Here is a 24,755-nt window from a genome sequence, read left to right as displayed (position 1 = left end):
TTGGCATAAGAAAGATCCAAGACAAAGTATCATCCATTTTTCCAGGTCGTAGTACAGATATTTGATTGACAATTTTTCTTAATTCTTCAAATTTGGCAGGGTTGTGAACAACACTCTTCTGTGTGGTGTGCGAATTTTGGAAGAGATTTTCTTTTCACTTTGACTTTCTACGTGTTCCGCTACATATGAGGTGGCGACCAATGTTGGGCTGGCTTGTTCGCTGCACCCTCTTCACTTTGAAACCACCGCTGCGAATCATTTGTAAAACAAGGCGCCTGTAACGCGCACGCCTGGTGTTTTATTGTCCTAATAAACCTGCTGCGTCTTCCTCGTTTGTCAGGCTCGCCGAGGTTCCTTAAGCCGGCTGGCTAACAGACAAGCACGGCGATAGAGATAAATGGCGAGGGAGGGATCAGCGCGCGCCGCCGCCGCTTCAGCGGACGAGGAGGATTGATGGAGCAAATAGTGTTGCATTTGTCCTCTCCTTCCGATGCGGTCTTTACTATTCGCAGCGACACGTCTGAGCGAGCGAGCCTCCCGAACGGCCAGCGTCGCGCTTCTATAGATGAAGATCGATCGCAGGTGAAGTCGGTTTGTTCTCCAGCCCAGAATTTTTGAAAAGAGTCCAGCGAGATCACAAAATAGCCTGTCGGTGAAGTCAATCAAAGACGAGAGGGGTAGTAGCTAACGTTGACAAAACTTTCTTTGAAAGTCCAAATGAAGTCCATTTGTGGGAACAAATGGTTGACATGACGTGGAAGACGTCCGGGCTGGTCCATCCCCGATCCAAACAAAGTGACGAACCGATGTTGCCTCAATATGATTTTGGAGCTTTTCTTTTCAACTTAAATGACATTTTATTGACACGTTGGCCATATTGACACAGTCAAGCTTGTTTGCGGTTATTACAGATGCTTATGCTGAACTAGAAGCACTGACCTACATTTCCCCAACTTCATTCTACCATTTGTTCCATGGAACTGTCCTTTGTTTCTGCCCAACAGTCTATTCCAGGGGTGTCAAATGTACGGGGTCCAATCCGGTCTGCGAGAATAGAGAAGACATTAACTGCAGTTTTTTTCAAAAGGAAGCGTTGTTGCTAATTTTGTCCACTGGAGGTCGCACTGACAAGCGCTAAAATGACCACTGACCACTTAAAATGGCCTGCAATTGGCTGCCACTCAGGATTTGACACCTGATATTGATGCACTTGTCGAGGCTGAAAGTTGCCAATGTACAGGAGCAAAGTAAGCCTAGTTCCTAGCCTAGTAAAATGCGGTGCCAACTTTGCTATGTGAAGATTAGAGTTCTGCAACAATGACTGAAAATTGCAAAATGTCAAGTCTACAGCTTCAGTTCAAAAGATGTTGGTTAGGTGGAACCCTTTTGGTTTTTTTCGTGCACTGCCAAAACCTATTTTTCTGGGAGGAGCCTCTTTCTAAAAAAGTGGCCACTTTAGTTTGTAAGGTGGTGAGTGATGTCAATTTCAAATCAGTTCGAGATTTGAACAAGTTCGAGACAACGGCACTGAAGAGACAACACAAAGCAGAGCTGGAGGTGGCGGAAATGAAGATGTTGACGTTCGCTCTCGGGGTGACCAGGTCGGATCAAATTAGAAGCGAGCTCATCAGAGGGACGGCCGAGGTTCGATGTTTTGGAGACAAAGTTAAGAGAGAGCAGACTCGGATGGTTCGGACACGTCCAGAGGAGGGAGAGTGAGCATATCGGTCGAAGGACGATGAGGATGGAGCGGCCAGGCAAGAGAGCGACAGGAAGACCGAAGAGAAGGTTGACGGATGTCGTGAGGGAAGAAGACATGAGGGCAGTCGGTGTTGCAGAGGAGCATGCGGGAGATTTACAGGCTTCGGAAGGAGGAAAAGGATGACGCGCTGCGGCGACAAGCCCAAAGGAAAAGAAGAAGTTTAAAAATGGTACGGAAACTAGATCGAGCCACTGAGATTTGTAAGTTGTGCAACTCGTGTGCCAATGAAAACACTCACTGCTCCGTAATATTCCTAATTGTATTGGAATTCAGCATTTACTGATGCGTTTTTAAAACACTCGAGCCAGGCAGGCCTCACGTCGATAGAATGCACACGCACGCACAGCGTCAGCGCGAGGAGGAAGGTTCACAGATTCCGACACAATTGCCCTTTCGGGCCTCCCGAGCCGGCCCAAAATGTCTGACTGAATATTTCACGTGCGCGGCCTCGACTTATGCAGGCTTCCATCGCTGAGTCATCAAGGCCGCCACGGAGCCCCCTCACTCTTTGTCCTTCTCGCCCCCGTTAGTCCTGGCCGCTTGCGACCTTAATTATGCCAGGGAAGGCCTCCCAATCGGCCTTCGTGCCGCTCGCCGTCTGTTTACGTCCGTCTGCCTCCAAATGACGTGAAATGTACATGACGTGTCTATGTATAGTAAATCGGAGCAGACAGAAAGCAGAGGGTGGTGCAGCAGCGGAGGGGGCGGGGGGCTTTGAAGCACTATTTAAATGGACGCATTAGCACGCCGTCAGACGTGGCGTGCTGCCACCGCTTTGGCACACGACCCGCCGACGAATGCGGTGACGGGCGAGTGCGCACGCCGTGCTTCTGATCCGATAAAATGTCGGTAATAGTAACAGTCGTAGTCAGAGGAATAGTGCTGTTCTCCTTTGCTTTCATTGTTGGACAGCAGCTCATCGCAGGACTGAAAACGGAGCAGCTTGGCGCAATCTTGCCCTGGGAGGAAGTTTGTACTCTGTGTGTGTATCTTTGCGTTTGTGTAAGATTGCTAGCGCGTCGCAGCAAGCTTAAGTGCATGTTCGACATGTCCTTGTATGGTGCCCTTGAGCGGAGAGGGGACCTACTCTGCTCTTGTATTATATAGGGGCCGTGTCCAAATAGGGTGCGTGGATCCTCCATTTGCACTTGCATGCATGAGTTCTTCTCTTTCAATCTTTTTACAGTGGATTGCATCCCGATGTCAAATGGAAGCATTCATATTTGTAAATACAGTTGACCGACCCTCTGTTTCGGCGTGACCTACTTTTTGTTGTTTTTTGTTTTTGACGTGTCGAAATTTTGTCCCGATTTTCGTATAGCTGCTCGGTTTTTGTACTCCCCCCAAAAACAACACACGACTCAGCCATTCATTCCCCTGAATTGATGTGCGTTCATCCGAAGCCTTCAAGAAGTTGTGTCAAAAAAAGCTTCAACGGACAGCGAGTCGCTTTCGGCAACGATAGCTCTTATTAACAACTCAAAGCAATAACCCTCACGGTCTGCTCGGCAACACTCGGGCGTAGTACATCCCGTTTAAAGTCAGACCTTCAAAATAAAAGCATGCAGTATAATAATACTGTTTCACCACACTTTCAATGGCCTATTTGGCAGTCACACACAACAAACAAGCCCATCAGAGTTTGAGTGCTAAATAAGCCACCATGGAGCCAAACCAAGTGTGGTGAAACTGTTACTTTGCTGGCGTGCTGCGATTTGGAACGTCTGCCGTTCGACAGGACGTTACGCCGACGTTGCCCCAGCTTGTCCAAACGTTGCCGAGCAGACCGGGAGTCTTATTGCCTCGAGTTGTTAATCAAAGCCTGAATTGTGGAATAGCCCTTGCTGTCTGTTGCAAAAAACATCACAGAAATTTGATGAAAAAGGGTGAGAAAGGAAGAAAGAACTCCGAAAATGACTCCCCTCTCTCCCCTCCTCGCCGAATACGCATATGATTCAGTTTGAGTCAGACTTAACGGACAAGACAAATTACTGGAATCGTTTTCAAAAGTCTCTGTGTACCGGATTTATCTGCCATTAAAGGTTTGAATTTTAAAGTAGCTCAATCAGTGCCCGATAAAACATTTGAGGGACAACTATATGAACAGAAGCTAAGCAAGTAAATGTGTACAAAAATCTATGGAATCAAAGGTTTCGAGGTCAAATTCAATTCAGCTTTAAAGTGCATTTTCGATTCATCCGGAAATTTCACTCCAAACTTTTTGGGAGTATTGTATAATCGGCAGCACGTCAAGCTCACCACCAGGGAGGTCAAACGTTTCTCCGATCTTCTGCCCGCAGCAGGAGCTCCGAGCCGAGCGGCGCTCCGACTTAAAAGGCTCGCTCGCCGCTTCCCTCCCGGCTCATCCGGAGGCTTCGGGGCAGGGACCGATCTCAAAGCCACATCTCGGAGTCTGCCGGCTGGCGGGGGGAACAAAGCCCCGAATCCCGGACATATTTCGCATCACACCCGAGCGGCGTCGGGACGCGTGGTGGAGTGGCGTCGGGGTCGAGAGGAAGAACGTCAAACAAATACAAATCTTTTTTTTCCTTTTTCCTTTTTTTTTTTTTGAACCGGTCCTGTTCAACTGCTCGGCCTTGCAGAATGGCGGATCCGGTCGCCTTTTGCGCTGGAAAGGTTTTGCTGCGCAACAGGTGAGTAACAAGTATTTCAAATACTTCCTCTGATTATTTGTTATTTGTTGAATCATTCCGATGTTTGTTGACAGAAAAGGGTTTCAAGGGCTTCGACGAGGGACAGAACGGACAATGGGAGTCGGGGTGCGAACCGCACTTCGACACTGAAGATATTTGAGCGCAGGTAAGTCACGTGACGACAGTCAAATGGGGTTCTTATTTGTGGACGGGCGGCACCTGGTGAGGACGTGCAAAGACTAAACAATTGGGCAGGACGGGATACGGGAAACGGGCGAGGCAGTGCTACTGACCAGTGGCGCGGTGGGGATGCTTTTATAGTGTCGAAAGACCTGGAAGAACCTGTGAGTGGATATCTGAATATATACTTGTTGTCCCAGCATAACCAATTCAAGCCTATAGCGGGGTGGATGATGTATTAAAAGCGGCGGACGGGAGACCGGCACAGATGCGCCGGGACCCGGCCCCGGCCCCGGCCCCGTCGTGGCTCGTGAATGTGCCCGATGTGGGAAATATGGACTGTGTGAGTCATACAAATGTGCAGAGTGTGTGAAGTAAGAGGCTAGACTCCCGCCCCGGAGACCCCGGGCAAAAGGGGAGCAGCCCCTCCCGACCCCACTCCGGAGCCAGAAGGGAAGGGGTTCAAGTACATGCAAGTGAGCCACATTGCATTTCTGTTAGACATTCTTTCCCAGGCAGACAAGAATCAAGAATCAAACTTCAAGGTTCACCATTCGAACGAAAGCTGAACCTTGAAGCTTTTCTTAAAGTTAGACATTTGTTATTTTCTCGTCTTACACACCGTTGGTTCGTGTTGATAGCGTGTTTATCTTTGCGGTTTAACAATATTGGTTTTTGTAGAGCTTGCTAAAATTACAAGTATTGGTTGAGCGTGTTTATTTGGCAGCTCGATAACTTTTAAATCACCCAACAGACGAAGATTCGGAGAAATTGGAATCCTACAGAGTTTCTGAAGCACTGAACAGGTGAACAACGCCGAAGAGCGTGAAAGTCGGCGTCTGGAGTGTTTTCAGTACAATGAGTGCATATGTTTGACGCTGAACAGCCCCTTTTGTGCAAACTATATTGCGGCATGTTTACTTTCAACCGGATTAGCTGAACATGACCGTTTTGCTTTTTTTGTCATTGAGAATGTATTTCTGCAGATTTGCGCCCAGTAATCATTGTCCGGAGACACCGAGAGGTCTTTTCCCATTTTGCGATTGGTAATTGAGTATTGAGTAAATGTACTTGAGATGAAGTTGGATACTTTTGAAAGGAGTTTTCTATTTTGTGGGAGGAGTTCCGCTATTTTCCAAAAACAAAAAGGGGTCGCTCGAAAGTATTCGCGTGCGTTGGGAATCTTTTTAGGATTGCTGTTCTTCCTTTCTAGTGTTGAAGCAAGTTCGCGCCTCTCATTTGAAATTCTTGGACTGAGCTTTCGCACGACACGAACGCATTATTTTTGACAATCAAATGAAATGCACCGTGCGCGTGCGACTGGATCAATCCACCGTGTGACAGAGTCATGACCCATCTTCGGTTTTAATCAGCTTATCTCTCTCCCTCCCTCACGCACACACACACACACACACACACACACACTCGCGCACGCGCAAACACATTTCTCTCACCCTTTTCTCTCGGTCTACTGTCCATCTATAGCAGGTTTGTTCAAATTTTGGTCGCGGGCAACATTGCAGTCGGGGTTTCCCTCAGAGAGCCGTTATGACGGTGAAACCACGTCAATGTCATCATTGTATTATTGCACCTACGCAACAAATTCCTTCAAATAATTAACTACTATTTCTTAACTACTATTTCAACTATTTCTGAAGTTTTGTGAAAAAATGCTTTGCATATCTCAACATTCTTCATTAAAATGTTTTGGTGGAGCTCTGAGTAAGCATCACGGAGGTTGATTGTCTTTCGCGGGCCACATAACAGGATGCAAGCAGGCCAGATCTGGCCCCTGGCCCTTGAGTTTGACACCCGTGATCGACAGTATGGCTCTCGCTCTCCGTCACTCGATTCAGTCAATTCCATCCCTCGCTTCTTCCTTGTTTCCTTCCTTTTTCTAGGAGCGACCCTTGCAATCTGCTCTTTATTCCCCTCGGTTCAATCTTTCCTTGGTCTTCCTGCCTTCCTCGTTCAGCCTCCGTTTCTTTCGCGTCGACACTGGCCTTTTTTATGAAATTCCCTTCGAGCGACCCGCGCCGTCTCAGCCCCAATAACTCAAACAGTGGAACCTTTGATGCATCATTCATGGTTTTGTTCCCTAATGCACTCTCTCTGTCTCTTTCACAGTATCAAATCTCCATCGCGGCCTTTTATCCGGCATTGCAGCTTTGTCCCTTCCTCTCGCTTTTAAGAGTCTCATCTTGTTGCCGCAGCCTGACGCCCCCCGCCCCCGTTTCCACCCCTGCACCAAAACTCTTGCCTTTCGGCTCTTTTTCTTTTACGCTTGCGTATCCCGCATTCCCTTTCGCATCGCACACGTGCGCGTTCTCCACACGGTTCCTCCCGTCATCTCGTGCCTCATTGTGCTCACGCAACCGCACCGGCGCGGCGCCCGTGATGGGAAAATCGGCACCGGTCACCGCATCCTTGTAACGTACGGACGAACCAGTAGGTGACACGCGTGCTGGCCTTCAATCGCAGCTCAGGAAGGAGGTAAATGCAGCTCGAGGACCATTGTCTTTTGGAGTTCTTCGGCTTAAAGAGCTGAAGAACTAGAAAAACGCTGACGCGTGCACCAGCGGGATCCTGCCGGAGCAGAGACGTCCCGGCCCCGGCATTGCGCACCCGCCTACTCAAATGAATGGAAATGCCATGAATCCATTCCAGCCCTAACCCAAAAAATCAACACCAAATGTGTTTTTTTAATGAGAGCGCTCCATAATATTGTACTTTAGAAAAACAGACAGTAATAGCGTTTTCAAAAATGAAACAGTTTTTGTCACACTCAAACGCGCACGCTTCAATCGCATGACTATTGTGCTGCTGCCTGCCTGCCTGCCTGCCTGCCTTGGCCACCCGGGGGCAGTATAAAACAAGACGACGGATATCCCGTACGTGGATGTCTGGACAGTAGAGATGGCTCAGCTCCTCGCAGAGGATAAAGAATATAGGAGTGTGAGTACTGTTATATTGAAAGTCTAAATGTCTGCTTACCTTCGTGTTGAATCTAAATTTGCAAACATCTGCTTTTTCCTCGGAAAACAACCAAGCGCCTTTTTGCCTATTTTCTGACATTTTACTGGCCAAACCGGGAATTCCATCAGAATCAATTTATGTTTGCGCATTTTCTCTGCTGTCAATTTTAAATAATGTCCTTGTTTTGAACAAAGGATAGGAATTCTTTCAAATCCGATTCATCGAAAAAAATACGGCTTATGAATGTAATGGTTCGTCGCAACCCTAGAAATGTGAATTAAAAATCGCAGATAGTCAGCGAGTAAGAGCGAGCGCTGCAGCTTTCGCGGAGCCTCCCGAAACGGTCGGCACCCGGCGCCGCCTGTTCGATCGTCGTAGCGCCCGCCGTGGCTCGCGGAACCCCCGGGGGAGCATTTTCCACTCGCGGCCGGAAGAGTCCTCTTGAACTCAAACCCGCCCCTGTCGTGACTGACCTCGAATGAAAGCTTTGACACGAGCGAACGTAACAGCGGCGCAACTGATGCCGAGGCAAAACTCCGGGGCTAACGGAGGCGCTCGGCAGAGCCGATTATTCCCCAAAACGTATTTACCCTCGCGCCGCAGCGACGGCGACGGCGAAACGCACCTGAGGCTAGCAAAGCGCCGGAGCCGCTTAGGCGACTTCATGCGCTCAGCCGAGCGAGGCGACCGCTCTTCACCCCCAAAAACATTCTCACTCTCATCCACACAATAGCAGGAGGTGACGACAATGTGCTTCGAGTACAAGAAAACACACATAGTTGAACTTTTTTCCAATGTCAAACACATCAAACTAAGAGCCATAGCAACAGCGATGCACCGCGTGAGCCAGAAGGAATGCATCCGGCACCTCCTGGGCACGCTTCGCCCTGAAGGCATTCCGTACCTTTGAAGCGTCACTCTCTTTTACGTCGGAGACCGCACGGGACGCGTGTTTTCAGGCTATCGGAACGAAGAGAAAGAGAGTTGAGAAAGAATCCACGACGACGCCGGTTGAATAAATTGACACCAGTCTCAAGGCAAAGAAACTTGAAAGCGACAACATGAAGACATTCCATGTGGACGGCACACCGAGCCGGCGAAGTCGGAGAAGCCATGCTAAGCGCTACGCTACGCTAAAGCCAAACGCCAGAAGAAGCGCTTAGGCGGTGCGGTGACTGGAACCACATTCGATTTCTAGCTTCGTGGGAACGTTAGACCACATCGCGGACTTCCGAGTGGCGGAAAAGGGACCGACCGCCACGGACCTCGACTGAAGCGGTGACAAAAACGTGCCGTGTCGGAGGTTCGGTGGCGCCGGCGGATATACTGTTCATCGGTCGCGTTGTCCTTGAGTCATTCGGCAACGCGTAACCGGCAGCCCGCTCGCTAATGTCGGCGTTACAGCACGTTCTCCATTTCACCGTGAAAAAAGGGCACGTGTGCGCCATGAACCCGAGCCACCGCTGACGATGTTACCCTTTCTGGATTGGCTTTGTCTTCGGTGCACGATTGCCTTCGCATTCCACGTTGCGGAAGTGCATCGAGTCAAATCTAATTCCCCGCCATGGGATTTGGATGTAAACAGACAAAAGAGGAAAGAGGCAGGACGGCGCTTGAATATTGAGGCAGGGTTTCCTCGACAACAGTGACCTTTTGAGATCCTCCTAATTGAGCAAATCTCCCAGCAGAGAGACGGCGTCCCACTCCCAGTCGGGCGCAGGCCGAAAGAAAAGAAGGAGAGGAAGGAAACGAGGGGGCGATCCTTTTGAGCCACAAGAGGGCCGCCGTGAAAAGGCGGCCGACGAATCGAGGGCTCGTCCGAGAGCGGCGGCCGACTTCCGACTTCAAATCCCGTGTCCGCCGTCGCCTGCTTTCCGCAGAGAATTTGCCAAGAAGAAACCACCGAGACTTCAGATCGATTCCGCTGCAAATCACCAGCCGAACCCGAGCCGAGAGCTCGCCGGCACATCGCTACGAGTCTTCTCGAAAAAGGCCTTTCTGGGAGGGGAATTTATGTGCGCCCCGATTCATGAAGCGCAGAGGGGAGAAATGGGAAGGGGAGGGCGGGGAGACCGTTGAAATCCGCGGCACCTTGAGCCCAACGTGGACGTTTCCAACCGTAACGCCGCCCGATCATTCTCCCGGGGGAATTTGTTCACGTTGGGGACGATTTCAGCTGGAGGATCGATACGACGCCGCCTCCTTCCAATTTGTCAACGTCTTCAAAATAAAATAAGCTGTCGAGTCGGCCATCCGTGAGGCGGTCTTGGAGAGAAAATCAATTCCCACATTTACACGTCAACCAAATTGTCAGGTGGGAAGGAAGCGGAAGCTCTCAAATGCGTTTATTGCGGACGAATAATCCTTCCGGACTAAATCGCCTTTTCCGCTGGGGAGCGTGAGCCCAAAAAGGGCTTCGCTTTCTCCCAGCGGGCGACGGACCCTCGGTCCGACCGGCCCCGACGTCCCCGTCCGATCCCGGCGAGCGTGCGTTGGCGGCCGCGCTCCCTTAGCACGGCTAATTAGGCTGACGACAGCCCGCGTCAGCCTAATTAGCCGAACGGCGTGCCCGTACATTCAGGCGTCCTTCCCGGCACATTTCTTTTTCGTCCGACGTCAGAAAATGGAAAAATCGCGCGCATGCGACTCGCGAAGGGCGCCGCACGGGCTTTTGGATGTTAAAGCTGCAGGCCAAGTCGAAGGTGCGCGCGGCAAAGTCGAGCGCGAGCCGCTGACATTTACGTGCCGACCGCTACCTGCGCAAAACGCATTCGTGCTGAGAGGGGTCTTGCGTTTGTCACCAAAGGACGGACGCCAGCCTCCAAGCGCCACGCAGTCACGAACAGTTTCCGCTGAGGGACGGAGGACACGTACATCGAGGCCGAAACAACAACCTCAAACGAAAAGAGCATTTCCTTCGAGCGAATCCGAAGAGAAAAGCAGCCGAAAGTTCACGTCGCCTTCTTTGAATCTTGTCCTTTTCCCGTGGCGGCGGGTCGGCGTGACTTCCTTCCGCTTCTGTCTTTTAGAGGAGGCCGCCAAATGTTCATCGATCCGGGCTGGCGCGGCGCGCTCGGGAAGAGGACGGCGCAGAGTTCGAGCGAGCTCTCAGCCCAGCGCTAACAAGATGACGGACGGAGTGAGGTCCAAAGACGGATAGAAAGACAGCCACATCATACGACGAGCATCGTATGACCTCTGGCGTCACCGCTGAGGGGGCGAGAGACTTCCTTCCGAGGGCTCTGACCGACAAATAAAGACGTTGGCTGTTCAAGGGGAAGTAGCACTCGAGAACCAATACAGATGTTTTCATCACGTCAGAATCAGAACCGTCTTTATTTTGCCAAGCGTGTCCGAAAAACACACAGGGAATTTGTCTCCGGTCGTCGAGTACGACGACGGAAAAGTCGATTGGCGGAGAGAAAAACGGTCGGCGAGCAATCGAGGGTTCTGCCGCTGGAGTCCGAGCGTTGACCGCCACCGGCACGCGGCGCACGCCGAATACGCTCGGACGAGTGAACCGCCGCCTGTAGGTGGCGCCGTTGCATCGCGTTGAATTGGAGATCAGCACAGCTTTTGCACTGAAGAGACAGATTACGTCGGACAGGTTTCGGCACGTCGGCTGGCGCTGGATTCGCACGTCTACTCCTGCAAAAAAAACACGAGGCACACTCCGGCGAGCCCGGGCTCCGTTGGGAAGCCGCCGAAAGCGATAAACAAATGCCCACGCCGGCCGTGACAACAGAGAGGCGCTGGCTAGCGGCACACCGACGTCTCGCAGATCCAGAAGCGAGGCCGTGTTTACGCGCCAGTGCCGACTGCGAGAAAATAAACACGGGCTTTTATTGGCGGGAGAATGCCGGGCGAAATACGTCCCGCGTTCTTGACACGCACGTTTGTGCATTTCGCACCTCTTCTGGACGGACGTCAGCAAAACAAAGACGACGGAGCCGGGCCGCGGACGCGCACAGAGGTGCTCTTGTCCCCGCCGAGCGGCGGCCTATCAATGCGGCCCATTCTTCGTGCGGCGCATCTGTTTGCGTGCCGCTCGCGCGGAGGGGAACGTGCTCTCCCAGTTCTGCCCTTTCCTGTCGTCCAGCGAGGAAACGAGGCCTACGCCAACGTCAGGCGACCACGCGCTATGCATGCACATCGCCCCTGTCAAAATGGTGGCCCGGGGGCCACAACATTTTAGGTGGCCCACGAAAGCAAATCCAAACTGCTAATTGTGTTTGTTCTATTGTCATAACGTTGCGATATCGCGAGCATTTTTTGTGACCGACCCCCCTTTGAAAGGGAACGTACGAGTTGACAAATGTTTCCTCGGCTTGTGATTTTAAAAGTAGTTATTGGTCAATTTGTCGTGGAATCTTTTGAGGCGATAATTCCTTCATGTGGCTTCGCAGTCGTGAGAAATGAGTTTGATGAGGACCAGAAGAGCAACGGAAGCCGACGCAGAAGGAAAATGTCCAAAATAGCATTTGGTCAACATTCGCCACGTTATTGGCACAAAGTGGATGTGCGTTTTGCACACTCAAAGAAAAAGCTGCCATTCGCCCCGACACACGTGAATTTCACTGGGCAATCAGTGGAGAGAACGCGCAGTGCAAAGAGAGATGTGTGAAAGACTGGATCTTACCCGTTAATTTGGGATCCCCGGGTGCTGCTGGAGAGCCAGGTTCCCACCGATGTCCTTCCTGCTTGCCAAAAAAAGCCCATTCAAGCAGCAGCTTCCAGAAACGGGAGCCCAAAAACAAGGAATCCACCAAAAAGGGACAGCGGCGGTGCCCGCCAATGACACCCAAATGCAAAATGGGGCTAATCAGCAGCAGGAGCTTCTCAAGCAGCCCGAGCTCATGATGCCATCCAGTTCAAGGCCCGGCCGAGCCTCAACGGAACCTCCTGCGACGTCGCCTGGGATTGCAGCTCAGCTGGCGTCGTCGACAATTCCCCCGTCGGAAGGCCGGAGGGCTCCGACAGACTCGCAGGTTCGGTTCGGGTCCAGGTTGGCGTTGCGACTCGCGGACCGCGTCGTCTCGCCGTTGAGGTGAACCGCCTCGGCGCGCGCGCCCGTCGTGTGCGCGTCGTCGCCGGCACGCGCCCGCCGTGCGGTGCGCGCGCCGCAGTGTGCTCCTCCCGAGCGAGAGGAGGTCGCCATGGCAACGCTCGCCGATGACCTCAATACGGTGGCGCGTGATCCAGCCTGGGCGGCCTCAGCATCCGATCCGAGTGGGTTGCTTCGGATTTGATGCCTTGCATTGATGGACGGAGGAAGTGGGGTGAATGTTGTTGTTGTTGTTGTTGTTGTTGACAGCCGCTCGTAGTGTGACGTCAGAGGACCGTCAAGGCTCAGATTCCCAGTGTTTCTTTCGCCGTACTTCGCAAACATTTCCGACCACCGGGTGTTCATCAAGAACGACACACAGCTCTTCCCACTCACACGTCTTTGCAATATGATTGGGAGCCCCCGCAGCATTTGGCACAGTTGGAACATGAACGCCGCCGCGCTTAAATATAGGACAATAGCAACCTGTACTTAAATAATTGTGTCCCGAAATCAAAGCTTCCAAACAAACAGCTCCCTCTACGCCGCTTATGCTATGCCGGCTATCATCGGGCGAGAGGCGGGGCACGCCCCGAACCGGTCGGTCGCCGGCCGATCGCAGGCCGCGTAGAAATCGCATTCGCACCGAGAGCGATTTGGTGAGCGCGCCGGTCCTGTTCGACATCGTCGCCTTCCAAGAAGGGGCTGAGCATCCTATCGCCTTCTGTCTGCTCGAGTCCCTGAACTCATCGCCGCAGATCGCGCCCGCGCCTCACGTCTGGCGAGACGCAAGCTGCCCTCGCCGCGCGCCAACCTGTCGCAGACTTCCCCGCTCGTCAGATGGCCCGTCACGCCTGATTTACTCAAGGTTCGCATGTGCAAAAACAGGCTCAAACTTCATTGCGCACGCAAACGAAGCTGCGAGCTCATCTACATAAGCAAACTGCCCCGCAGTTCATTTTGCGTGTTTACGCAAACAGATGAATTTAGCACCGGCAATGTCATTTGTCGAACCCGAGACGAGTTGCGGTCGCAAATGGCAGTGACTTTGCGTCTTTAAATAGCGCGGCTGAAAGGCGGGCGGAAACCAGCACGCTAAGCGGTAACGGCGTCGCGCTGGCAAAATGAGAGGCGGCGGGCATTTTGGAAATGCCGACGAAAATGATGGCGACATATCGCGTATCGAAGCAGTCGTCGGCGCAATTTATGCGGGGAGGGCATTGGGGACGTGTCCCCAGAACTTTTTCAGAGGGCCCTTTTTTACCGTCCCAAAACCCAAAAGAATGTAAAACCATAAGAAACGGAGACCTGACGAGCACGAGGACCACGCGGAAACCCCCCGCCCAATTCCAGCAGTTCATTGGTCAATACCGCCGACGTCGGCCGATCGATTGATCGACGGGCGGTTTTGGGGCCTCCGTCGCTCGGTCTGTGTTCGCAAACGCTCTCGGAAAAGCGCGAACCTTTCAGTCGGCGGTGCCGCGAGTCTCCAAGAACGCTCGTTTGTACTTTTGCCCGACCTTTCGTTCGTGACGCGCCCACACGGAGGCCAAGCGCCTGCCGAGTTGTCGAGTCAGCCGCTCGCATCTCCTCGATTTCACTTCGCTTCAACACTTCAAAGTTGACAAATGACTTTTAACGTATTCGCTCGGCCGGATGTTTTGACAAATGCGACGACAATTAACGCACCGTATGGTCCTGTTCTTGGCAAGCCCTGCTACTTCCGCCACAGATGAAAACACCAAACCTCTAGAGCGGGCGTTTGCGCAAGTCTATTCGGAGGGCTGCGCTGGAAATCGCCATCGAACGAACATTTGAATCATGCAGAAAGCGCATTTCTCGCCGCTGCGACGGAATCCCTGAGCGGAAGCGAGTTTCCGCAGCTCGACGATGACGCTAATTGGCGCCAGTGGCTAAATGGCAACCATTTGCATTGATCTCCTTTGAAGAGCCGTGCAGATGAGCTTAACCGGGATGCTAATTATACTCGCGGGGCGACTCGGGGAGCCTGCTGGAACTGCAACTTTGTGTGCGTGCGTGTGATCTTTATGCGCGCACGACAAGGTTTTGAAGTCTGACCGACCGAGGGTGTTTTTTTTCCTTTTCCTTTTCAAAGAGAAACACAGCCGACCTGACATTAACGACAGCCTCGCGTTGGCTGTACGACGAGATTTCTGTGTCGAGTGCGACCGTGGAGGGAAATATTGGCAAGTGTTTGCTTGAGGCTATTTTGGTCCAGTGCAGCAGGATGTTTTAAGCCGCTTCAATGATATTTATTCCTTCACTTGCAAATAACCTGCCAAAACAAAATATTATTTTTATTATGGTGAAATAAGTAAGAAATAATATCTGTATTTTCATGGCAGGAATTGGAGCACACACACCTCAAGGCAAAGGGACTATTTTTCAGGGAAAAGAATCTGATTTTGTTGACGTGACGTGCGCGTACCGGAGGCTGTTTTTCCGCGGTGCGCGTTACGCCAGCGACCGGTGTCGCCTCGCTTCCCGCACAACAGCGAGACAAACCTTCAGCGGACAGGCCCGTCTCTGCCGCCTCTCCCGGCATCGCCTCCGAATTCCTCCTCGGCTGAGAGCGAGGGAACTTCACGGGCCGTTGACGTGAAAAGCTGTGACACTCGGGCGCGCAGCGCCTCCCGAAACGTCTCCGAGTCGTCATAACGCCACCATCAGATTGAGAATCGGCGTCTCTCAGTGACTTGAAACATGCAGAGAGCGCTCTTATTGACGTGCCCGTGCTTGCGGGGTCATGCTAACGTGTCTCTTTTCCGATGTATTGTCCACGCGTCTCACAAATGGTTTCCGCAACGCGGAATATTTCTCTCTTTCGTTTTAACGTTGCTGCGCACCGGAGGAAAAACGAAACAAAACCCAAACCAGGGCTTTGATTTTTACACACACGAGCTTTTTTCTTTTCAATTTGTTCGCAGAACAAATGCATTGACGAAATATAAACATGAACTCAGCTGTATGCTGTAGCTAACAACGACATGGCAATTGGATTTTCAAAACAACCCCAGGCAAATTAGAATATTCCACAAATACTATCCAGCCAACCGTTACATGACGACATTTAAATGTAAATGTCGTGAACGTGGAAACCGCCCAAAACTGTTCAGCATCTATTCTGGATCTGCTCACACTCTTTAAAATTGAAAACAAATATTGTTATCAGTTTGTTTTTGTCGTCGTTGAAAAGATAACGGAAGAAGTGAATCAAAGAAATTAACAATAAGGTCAATGTAAATGTGACATTAAGAAAGCTACTGTTTCACAATAATACTTTTGAAACGCTTTAAAGGCAATTCAAAACTACAAACTTTTCATTGTATTTTTTTCTTAACACACTTGATGAGTCTATGATTGAAAGCAGCATTGAAACCACACTTAAGGATCCAGTTGACTTCGGGAAAAATAGTCATCTTTAAATGCAGTAACTTGGCAAAACGTTCGGTCAGTGTTTAAAACGTGAATGTGACTTTGTAATGTCCGCCGATGGGGACGATCGTCTTGGCGCTTCCGCAGACGTCATCCAACTACCGGAAGCGAAAGGGAGTACTCCCGGTGTGATGCGGTTGCGTTCACAGACCGCGTGAAATTACGCGGTTAGGAGTGGTAGCGTACTTTTTGTCTTCTTCATTTGTCCAGTTTTCGTTTTCGGAAGGAATGAATTGATCTTTTAAGCTCGAAGCTTCAACTCGTGGATAATGTACAGACTCGCAATGGCAACGGCGCTTGAAGGCATCCTCTTCCGGTTGTCTGCAGTTCATACGCAGATATGAGACGATAGATCCCAGGCGTGCCGACGGCGACGCTAAGCTAGGAAGGTCAAAGTGCTCCGCGCCTTCCGTGCGTGCAAAAGACACACGATGCTACTGGCGGTTGCGCACAAGGCTGTGCAATCACAACAAGGGGCCTGTGCCTGGGAATACCTTTTCACAGGTAAAATGCTTTTATAGGCGTTTCGGAAAATTGCTCTCGACTGAGAACAAACAGTGAAAATCGGCTGCGAATGTTTCCCTGCCCTTGCATTCCCTTTGCCTCCCCAACATGGCCGCCGCGTCGTAGGCACGTCGTCGTTGATCCGGCGTATCTGGTTGTCCGTCTTCTATCGCGCGACGCAAAAGCGATCATGTCCGCAGTTGTTGTCCGCCGGCTGGCTGCTCTCTCCGGGGCTTCGGCGGTGGGACTTGGGGCCTACGGGGCGCATGGTAGGAATCGCTCAAATACCGTGGAGAGATTTCTTTTCTTATTTATTTTTACATTTGGGAGAACGCGCATTGCATTGTCCTGCGTGTCACGGGCAAACGACCCAAAAGCAGGAGCCAACACTGTAGCTTGTTTCCCGTCGGTGGGATTCCATAATGTTTCTACTCTGTTTTTGCAGGTTTTAAACATAGCGACCCCGATGATTATCAGAGAGCGGTATGCGGCTTTCGTGACACTTTGGTGTGCAGGGGGACGCGCCGAGTCTGACGGCTCTTTCCTGTGTGTTTGCGCAGCTCTTCGAAACGGCCAACCGGTACCACTTCTACCACAGCCTGGCCCTTCTGGGTGCCGCCCGCTCGGGCAAACCCGCTGTGGTGAGTGAAAGACGGCCATGACAATTGCATGACGCGCGGGCTCCTCCGAGTGTGTTTAGCAGTGGAACAAAGCGGAGCGTGGCGCTCGTGCCCGAGTGGCCGTCGACACGGGTTCGGTCCGGTCCGGTCCGGTCCATCCTAACGTTTGCTCTCTCTCCCGTCGCAACAAAGGCCGCCACCCTCCTGCTCGCCGGCATCGGGATGTTCTGCGGGTCGCTGTACCACCAGGCCGTGACGGGGGACCCCGGTCTTCGCAAGGTGGCCCCCGTGGGAGGCGTGGCGATGATCGCAGGCTGGCTGGCGATCATCCTCTGACCTGCTGTGCGCGCGCGTTTATCTTGGAGGAAACTTAGCGGATCCAGCTATAGCTACTTTTTGGAATAATAATCATAGGGAAAACCAAAAAAAAGTCTCCGTCGGAGCAAAAGCTTTTCATTTCATCGATTCAACTGAATGTGCTCATCTCAATTTCCATCAAGACGTCTCCACGTTTAATAGTCCAGCAGAACACTTTTTTTGTCACTTGAAGTCTTCCGATAAACATCTTCAATAAAAGATGATCCATACCGTTGGAATGAAACTCGTCGGAGCTGAAGTTTGTCCCGATGCATCAAGTGGAGTTGGAAAAAAAAAACATTTCGGGAATTGGAATGTCTGTGAAGCTGCACGACATATCTATCTATCGCAACGGCTCGGCGAGCAGCCCACATGACGCTCGCCCACATTTTTCACCCTCCTCCGAGGTGGTTGAGGAAAGTACGGCAGCATATCTTATGTACGCTTCTGGACTTGGACAACTTTCTTTCAAAAATGGCAGCAAACTCCCAAACGGAAGATTCTTCACTTCGGGTGACCGAGAAACGCACCGCGCACGTTCAGTCGAGGCGGTTAGCCCGTCCGTCTCGAGATGTTCTCGGGACCGACACGAAAACGGTGCGCAGTACGTCACGTGCGTGCAGTGAATTTAGCACTCGATTTCCTCCGGTTGAATGGGCGAACATTTGCCGAGGTACAGCATGTAGCCAACTCGGAGGGACGTTCTCCCCCACTTTTCGGTTGAAAAGCTTCTAGTTGTCGTACATTTTGAGCTGCACGCAAGCACGAAGATGATTTACCAGCTGCATAATACAACGGAAATCAAGTGAAAGACGGCTGACGGATCAAGCAGAGGTTCGTCGGGATTGCTGGAATGAATCCAACTTCTTCTTCAATGGTATTGTATTGTTCTAGAGAAAAGTGCTCATCTGTGGGCAGATTTATCGCTGCGGGGAACCTTAACCTGCATATTGGCAGCTAACCTGTCCTCTTGTCCTTCGCTGAGAAACTCACCGACTCCGTGGCAGATTTTTGCTGTTCGTGGCGCGGTTCGGTCCCGAACCCCGAGAACGCTCGGTGACGACGGCCCGTATCGCTTATTCTTGTCGTCGCGTTCGTGCTCGGGTGGAGCCGTGTTTCAAAATATGATCTGCTTCGAGGTTGTCGTTTTTAAGAAGACTTCTTTATTGCTGGCGATAGGAAAATGTGGGTGACGGCAGACAGTTGAGAACCGCCCGAGGTGACAGACTGTCAAAGTGTGGCTCCCTCTAGTGGTCCGAAAAATAACGAGCGAATTCAAGCTTCAAGCTGCACAATACTCCATTTCCAACAGCAGCCAAATGGAGCGCGCAGCACACGCACGGTGAGCACGTTGCTGTCTTCGCCCGCTTAAGCCGCCGCTAATCCCGGGATCGTCCCGGGGAGCGCGACCGAGGACCTGCCGGAGATGCCGAGTGAGCAGCGCGGACGGCAAACGCGGCGGGCCGAGGAAGAGGAAGCGCAAGTTCGGGGTGGCCGAGCGCTGCGTTGCCCGGGCAGCTTTCGTCCATCCGGTTCTGCGCGTTGCTTGTGCGTGCGTGCGTGCGACGCGGATCGTCGCCGGCTGGGTGTCCGCCGCCCCGCCCCGCCCCGCTTGACCCCACCTGTCAAGTTAGCTTGCATGCTAGCTGGCTAAGTAGGCTAATCGAAGAAACGAGCTTTCGAAAGCCATGTAAATAAAGTCTGTCTGTGCTTTGTCGACACTTCTTCCAATACATGTGCCATAGTAGGCCTCTAATTAGTCATTCTTGCCAATTGAGGCCGTCTTGTGTTTCCAAGTCGAATCGTACCTGGTTTGCCTTTCAAGTTCCATCGCATTCGAGTGTGACGACGCTCAATCAAGTCGCAGCCCAATCAACGCATCAGCGCTTTCTGATGGGTTCCTACCCAAGTGCACTTCCGGATTCCAGTCTGGCACAAATGCACCAGACAACCAAATGTTGAACCGTTTACTTTTTCCGGAAGCTCTGCACGGTGGAGGACAAAACCCGAACCATGTGTTTTGCTTCAGACGTTTCTAACCCATTTTATCCGCTCTTCTTTTCCCCTTTGTTGTGACCCACGGTGCCGTCCAGATGGAGTCCCTGATGAGCGCGGCGTCGCCCCGCTCCCCGGCGCCCGGCAACAAGTTCTCCGAGGTGGACTTCCGCTCCGGCGCCACCCTGGAGCGGCTGTCCGCTCAAGTGTCCGAGCTGGTCCTGCTGGAGCGGGGCGGCTTCGGGGACCAGACGGCATTGGAGGTCCACACGGCGAAGGATTTCATCTTCAACATGTTAGGTGCGTCAAATCCATTTCAATATCCACACGCCAGGCGCATACATATATATACACACATATATATACATATACACACATATATATACATATATATATCATCTTATCATTCATCAATTTGGAGGCTTTTACAACGCCGACGGGGGAGAAGTCTGAAAAGATCCACGTTTTCCCCGTCTTCTCCTGCGCTGCCGTTCAATTTTCATTCTCAGAGTCGTCGAGGCCGCGCCGTCATTTGAGGTTCGCCGCTACGTTTCCTATTCCCGCCGTTGGCATTTTTTGCGAGCAAAAGTCTCGTTGGAATAGAAAGCTAAGAACGGCGTTGACACTTCTCGAGCTGGCGTAGCCAAGCTTAGCGACTAAACGGACGTGGAATTGGCTCAGGCCTGTAAATAGGGAAAACGAAAGTGCGGGATCGGGTTCCAATCCACGGCTCTCCGACTTCGCATGTTAGGAGCCGGTGGCGGAAGGACCTTTCAACTTCCCTCATCGGTTGACTTTTTGGAGCTTCGAATTGTCAGTTTTGGAAGCGCTTTTCCCGGCCGACTCTGAACGCGTTTGTGCTGCGGTGTTCAGGTTTAGTCCAGAAGGTGGACCAGCGCCTGCCGGTGGCCAACGAGTACCTGCTGCTGGCCGGAGGGGCCCGAGAGGGCGTCTTGGACCTGAACCCGGAGGACCTGGGCGACTACGCCAAAGGCGCCGACTTCGACCTGGACTTCACCCTGCTGGTGCCGGCCCTCAAGCTCCACGACCGCGACCGGCCCGTCACCCTGGACATGAGGCGCTCGCCGCCGTGCCACTCGTGGCTCAGCCTGCGCCCGTGCGACTCCGACACCCTGGCCCGCTGGAGCGTCTGCTGCCAGGAGGAGAGCGCGCTTCCCGCTGAGGAAGAGGGAGAAACGGGTACTCGGAAACAACAAGACTTCCAAAAGTTGTCCCGAGGCCACGGTGAGAGAATCTCGCGTTCAGCCCTCCTTTCCCTTTCCCGGCCCAGGAAAAGGCTCCGTCCCCTCGCCGGATTCCCCTCGGTCGCCGGACGGGTGCTACTTCTCCCCCGCCCTGGTGACGGACTGGTTCTGGGGCGCGGTGAGCGAGGCGGTGGAGGAGCTGCGCCGAAGCCCCCAGAGAGGCATTCCCACCGCCGAGCGGCTGGAGAGGAACGGGCCGCTCACGACCGTCGTCCTTCAGGTACCTTCCCGATTGTTGTCAATGTCGGGGCCGCGTCTGTTAAGTACAGTTCGGTCGTGTTGAACTTTGAATCTGGTCGAGGTTTTATCGAATTAGCGTGAAATACATTTCGATGTAATCACGAGTGTGCTAACGTTGCAGCGGATTGTAAGAATATGAAAGCTACTTTTGAGTTCGTGACGAAGACGCGCTTTTGCGGGTGCAGGCGGGCTCCAGCAGGGTGCTGTACGACCTCCTGCCCGTGGTGTCGTTTCGGGGCTGGCCCGCCGTGGCTCAGGGCTGGCTGACGGCGAACCACTTCTGGGACGGCAAAATCACCGAGGAGGAGGCCATATCGGGCTTCTACCTGCTGCCCTGCTGCTCGCCGCTGGGCGGCCGGCCCGACAGGGAGTGGAGGCTGGCTTTCTCCCGCAGCGAGGTACTTTGCTTTTGTTTTTCTCCTCGTCCCGTTAGACGGTTGTGTTTAACCCTCGCCGACGGCTCAGCGGTTTTACTCCCAAGAAGCACATTGAAGATCATGCGCTAGTTGAACATTAACACTGTTCGTGGGAAAACACAAAACTGTCCTTCAAAGGATGATCGAGTCCAAATAGAATCGAAACGAAATAAAAGTTTAAAAAACAAACAGTTCTGAAAGATGAAAGCCAAATGTATTGGACTAAAAAGTTATCACTACTGAATGGTACTCAGGCAGTGATTCTTTTGCGTACCACTAGAGGGAGCCAGCATTTGAGAATCACTGTTTTTTCCAGAAAATATTTTTTGTTTTCGACCACCCGTTTAAAAACGACAACAACAACGTGGCGTCCTATTTGCTGCAATTGACATATATGTACGTCTATATATATATATATTCAATTCATTTTTGATCACTTTAGGAAAAATGATGTTTTTTAAATTTTTTTTTTTTTATCGCTGTCAGGGGTGAAAATGGGTCCAATTTGAGCCAAACAGCATGTAAAGGTTCCGGTGATGCTCGTCCCTTCTCTCGACCAGGTTCAGCTGAAGAAGTGCATCCCGTTCCCCGCGGCGCAGGCTTACCAGGCCGCCAAGGCGGCGCTGACCGGCATCCTGGCCCGTCCCCGAGCGGGCCTCGGTCTCTACCACCTGCGCACTCTTCTCTTTTGGGCTTGCGATCGACTTCCCGCCGCCTACCTGTCCCGCCCCGACTCGGACGCTCCCGGCCGCCTGCTCTTGGGTCTCCTGGACGACCTAGCGCATTGCATCCTGGGTAAAAACTGCCCAAACTACTTCCTGCCGCAGCGCAACATGCTGGAGCACCTGACGGACGGCCAGGCGCTCCTCGCGGCCCGGAAACTGGCCCACGTGCGGTCCGACCCCGGCGAGCACCTACGGGCCGCTCTGGACCGAGCCCGGCAGGCGGGCCGGCTCAAGGAGGAGCTGGCGACCGGCGCCGACGGCTCTCCGGGGCGTCGCCCGCTCGACGGCGTCGTCTCGCCTTCCGAGGACGGGCTGGCCCGGCGTCTGCGGCGGCTGGTCACCGAGAACCCCGGGAAATCCATCTCGGTCTTCCTCGACCCGGACGACGTCACCCGGCCGCACTTCCGCATCGACGACAAGTTCTACTGACGCCCCGTGGGGAAATGTCGGTGAGGTGGGAAGACGGAGGAAGGAGCGCGGTTGAAGCGCTCCTCCGTCGACCTCCTCACGAGCGAACCTCGACGGCGCCCGGACGAGGCTGATCAAATCACAGACCCTCCGAAAGAGGGCCTCCAGCTTCCCGTAGGGTTGATTTTGTTTTGTTTTGTTTGTTTCTTGATCTTTTTCCCGTTTCACGATCGGCGCGCGATGTTCACGAGGAGGATGCGACTGAATGTAACGTTGCGAAGAGAGCTGCGGCGTCTCTTCTCGTTAGCGGCCACCGATGTTTCGCTTCTGCTCGTCTTTCTCAGGTACCGAGAATCCTTAAATTGCGAAACAGAAGCTCTTCGCTTGCTTCGTCGGACAACGGAATGTACCAAAGAGAAACACACCACGCGCAGGAACTGGCCGCCGTAATTGCAGATTGAAAAAAAGACAAAGACATTTCTCTCAAATGAGTGTCTTTGCTCATCCATTCTTCGGGTTAGATGAACGACTCTTTCGTGTTTGACGTGAAGAAAGGCGACGTTCTTTTTTGGAGCACGAGACGGCCAAGTTTACATGCAAAATGACACGATCTGCTTTCTTGGAACGAAGCTGCTCTCTCTCTCTCTCTCCAAGTTGGACTTGTTTACTGCTGAATACTGAATACTACTCAGTGTGTGTGTGTGAGTTTGGAAACTGATGGACAACCAAAGTGTGCGGAATGTTGACTGCGGTGCATTTAAAGTGGAAAAAAAACAATATCGTGCAGAATAGTTTCCGCTCTTGCAGGTGTAATTGTGCTGTGCAGGGTTAGCATGAGAGCATCCGCGCTATTTTCTTTTCATCTTGCTGCTGTTTGGACTCCAACTGCTAAACTCAACACGTTCTTTTCAATGTCTCTCACTACTTAAGTGCTAATTATTGTTATGATGATTCTCATTTTGGGCTGGAACATGACTGATTTAATGTATTTATTATTAACACTTGATTCTGAGGGCTTTCTATTGATCAGTTTGAGCTTTGGCATTCAATAAATGACTTGTATCAAGTATTGTCTTCGCTGATAATGACGTCATGAGAAGTTGGGCTGGTCATAGCCGCGCTGCAATGCATATTCTATTCAACAGGGGGCGCTCCAAGGCTACACACAGTACCGGGTACTGTTGGAACAATACTGCAACCAACTCGAGAACAACTTGCACTGGCAAAAGATGATTCAAGTGGAAACCGAGAGACTCCAAAGGTTATCTCGAGGGAAGATAAAGTCATGATCTCATTTGCTTGACTTTCTATCACGTGGGGGGCTTTTTAATTTCCAGTGGTCACATGCCGAAGCTTTTTCCAGCTTCCATAATACACCCCCAAAACGTCCTCAAACGTGTCTCCAGCCGTTAAGTCGTAAATCGGCATAAAACCTTTCCAAGTGCATTTAGCGGGCTACGCTTCATGTAGTATTTTCAAAACCTGATTCCAAATTGTAGGCATTCGTCGTAAAGGCAGAACAAACGAAAGATACGTCTTCAGACAACAACCGCTCCATAAAAAAAGGACGCGTGTTGCCCTTCAAACTCCCATAAAATAAACTCAATAAAGCCATGACAATTTAGTCTTCAATCAACCGAGCACGCATGTTTTGGGGATGTGGGAGGAAAGCCGCACGGGCCGGGATTTGAACCCCGGTCCCCAGAACTGTGAGGCAGGTGTGCTAACCAGTCGCCGCCGGCAAATTAAGCAATACAAAATATGTCATTAGCATCTTCAGAAGACTTCCTAGTCAAGGACATTTTGGCATTTCAAGTTTGAGAAATATTACTTTTGAACTTCTTTTTTTCCCCTTCGAAACAATTATGACCTTTTGATGGATAACAACTGCCAATAATTCAAATACAAATGATAAAAACCTACGATCGTGACAGAATCGAATGTCAATCATTTGAACGGTATTTTTTGCTTCAATTCAACGGACGTTGCTGTGCGCACCTGGCCACCTGGGGGCAGTATAATATACAAAAGCACACGAAGAAGCACTAATATCGGTCGAAGGACGACGAATATATGCCGCGAGTATTGTCACCGCATATTGTCTTATAGCGATGTGTTCGCCGGCAAAAAAAACAACAACGGCCGAACACCGC

General features: G+C 51.7%; 3 protein-coding genes across 12 annotated transcripts in view; 2 read left to right on the top strand and 1 right to left on the bottom strand.

Moving 5' to 3' along the window:
* The window catches only part of nlgn2a (neuroligin 2a), a 49,405-nt gene extending 36,745 nt beyond the window's left edge, over positions 1-12,660 (bottom strand). For 5 of the 6 annotated variants that reach the window (XM_061669729.1, XM_061669731.1, XM_061669733.1 and 2 more), the window contains exon 1: positions 12,212-12,660. The gene's annotated coding sequence lies outside the window, so the exon portion shown is untranslated. Of the gene's footprint in view, positions 1-10,328; positions 10,391-12,211 lie in introns of those variants that run through there. The other variant, XM_061669730.1, reaches the window with a different exon arrangement.
* tmem102 (transmembrane protein 102) lies at positions 4,330-23,669 on the top strand. Of its 5 annotated transcripts, none has more exons than XM_061669738.1 (7): positions 4,330-4,416; positions 4,491-4,582; positions 19,647-19,848; positions 20,422-20,748; positions 20,840-21,033; positions 21,239-21,451; positions 22,030-23,669. In XM_061669738.1, the coding sequence occupies exons 3-7, from the start codon at positions 19,647-19,649 to the stop codon at positions 22,621-22,623; spliced, it is 1,530 nt and encodes a 509-aa protein (XP_061525722.1). In that variant the 5' UTR covers positions 4,330-4,416; positions 4,491-4,582; the 3' UTR covers positions 22,624-23,669. The 5 variants fall into 5 exon arrangements, with proteins under 5 accessions (XP_061525722.1, XP_061525723.1, XP_061525719.1 ...); XM_061669739.1 differs by having other exon boundaries at positions 4,347-4,416; positions 4,496-4,582; XM_061669735.1 differs by lacking the exons at positions 4,330-4,416; positions 4,491-4,582 and adding an exon at positions 18,343-18,430.
* On the top strand, positions 16,192-19,642 carry tmem256 (transmembrane protein 256). Its single transcript, XM_061669740.1, has 5 exons — positions 16,192-16,576; positions 16,703-16,845; positions 17,022-17,059; positions 17,137-17,217; positions 17,389-19,642. Exons 2-5 carry the CDS (start codon positions 16,767-16,769, stop codon positions 17,530-17,532), a joined length of 342 nt encoding a protein of 113 aa, XP_061525724.1. The 5' UTR covers positions 16,192-16,576; positions 16,703-16,766; the 3' UTR covers positions 17,533-19,642.
* Positions 23,670-24,755: the final 1,086 nt, after the last annotated feature.

Source organism: Phycodurus eques, chromosome 23 (genome assembly GCF_024500275.1).
Source record: "Phycodurus eques isolate BA_2022a chromosome 23, UOR_Pequ_1.1, whole genome shotgun sequence".
In the NCBI taxonomy this organism is placed as follows: Eukaryota; Metazoa; Chordata; class Actinopteri; order Syngnathiformes; family Syngnathidae; genus Phycodurus; species Phycodurus eques.
The sequence above is the reverse complement of the archived record's forward strand: the minus strand, read 5'-3'. Positions and strand labels throughout refer to the sequence as shown.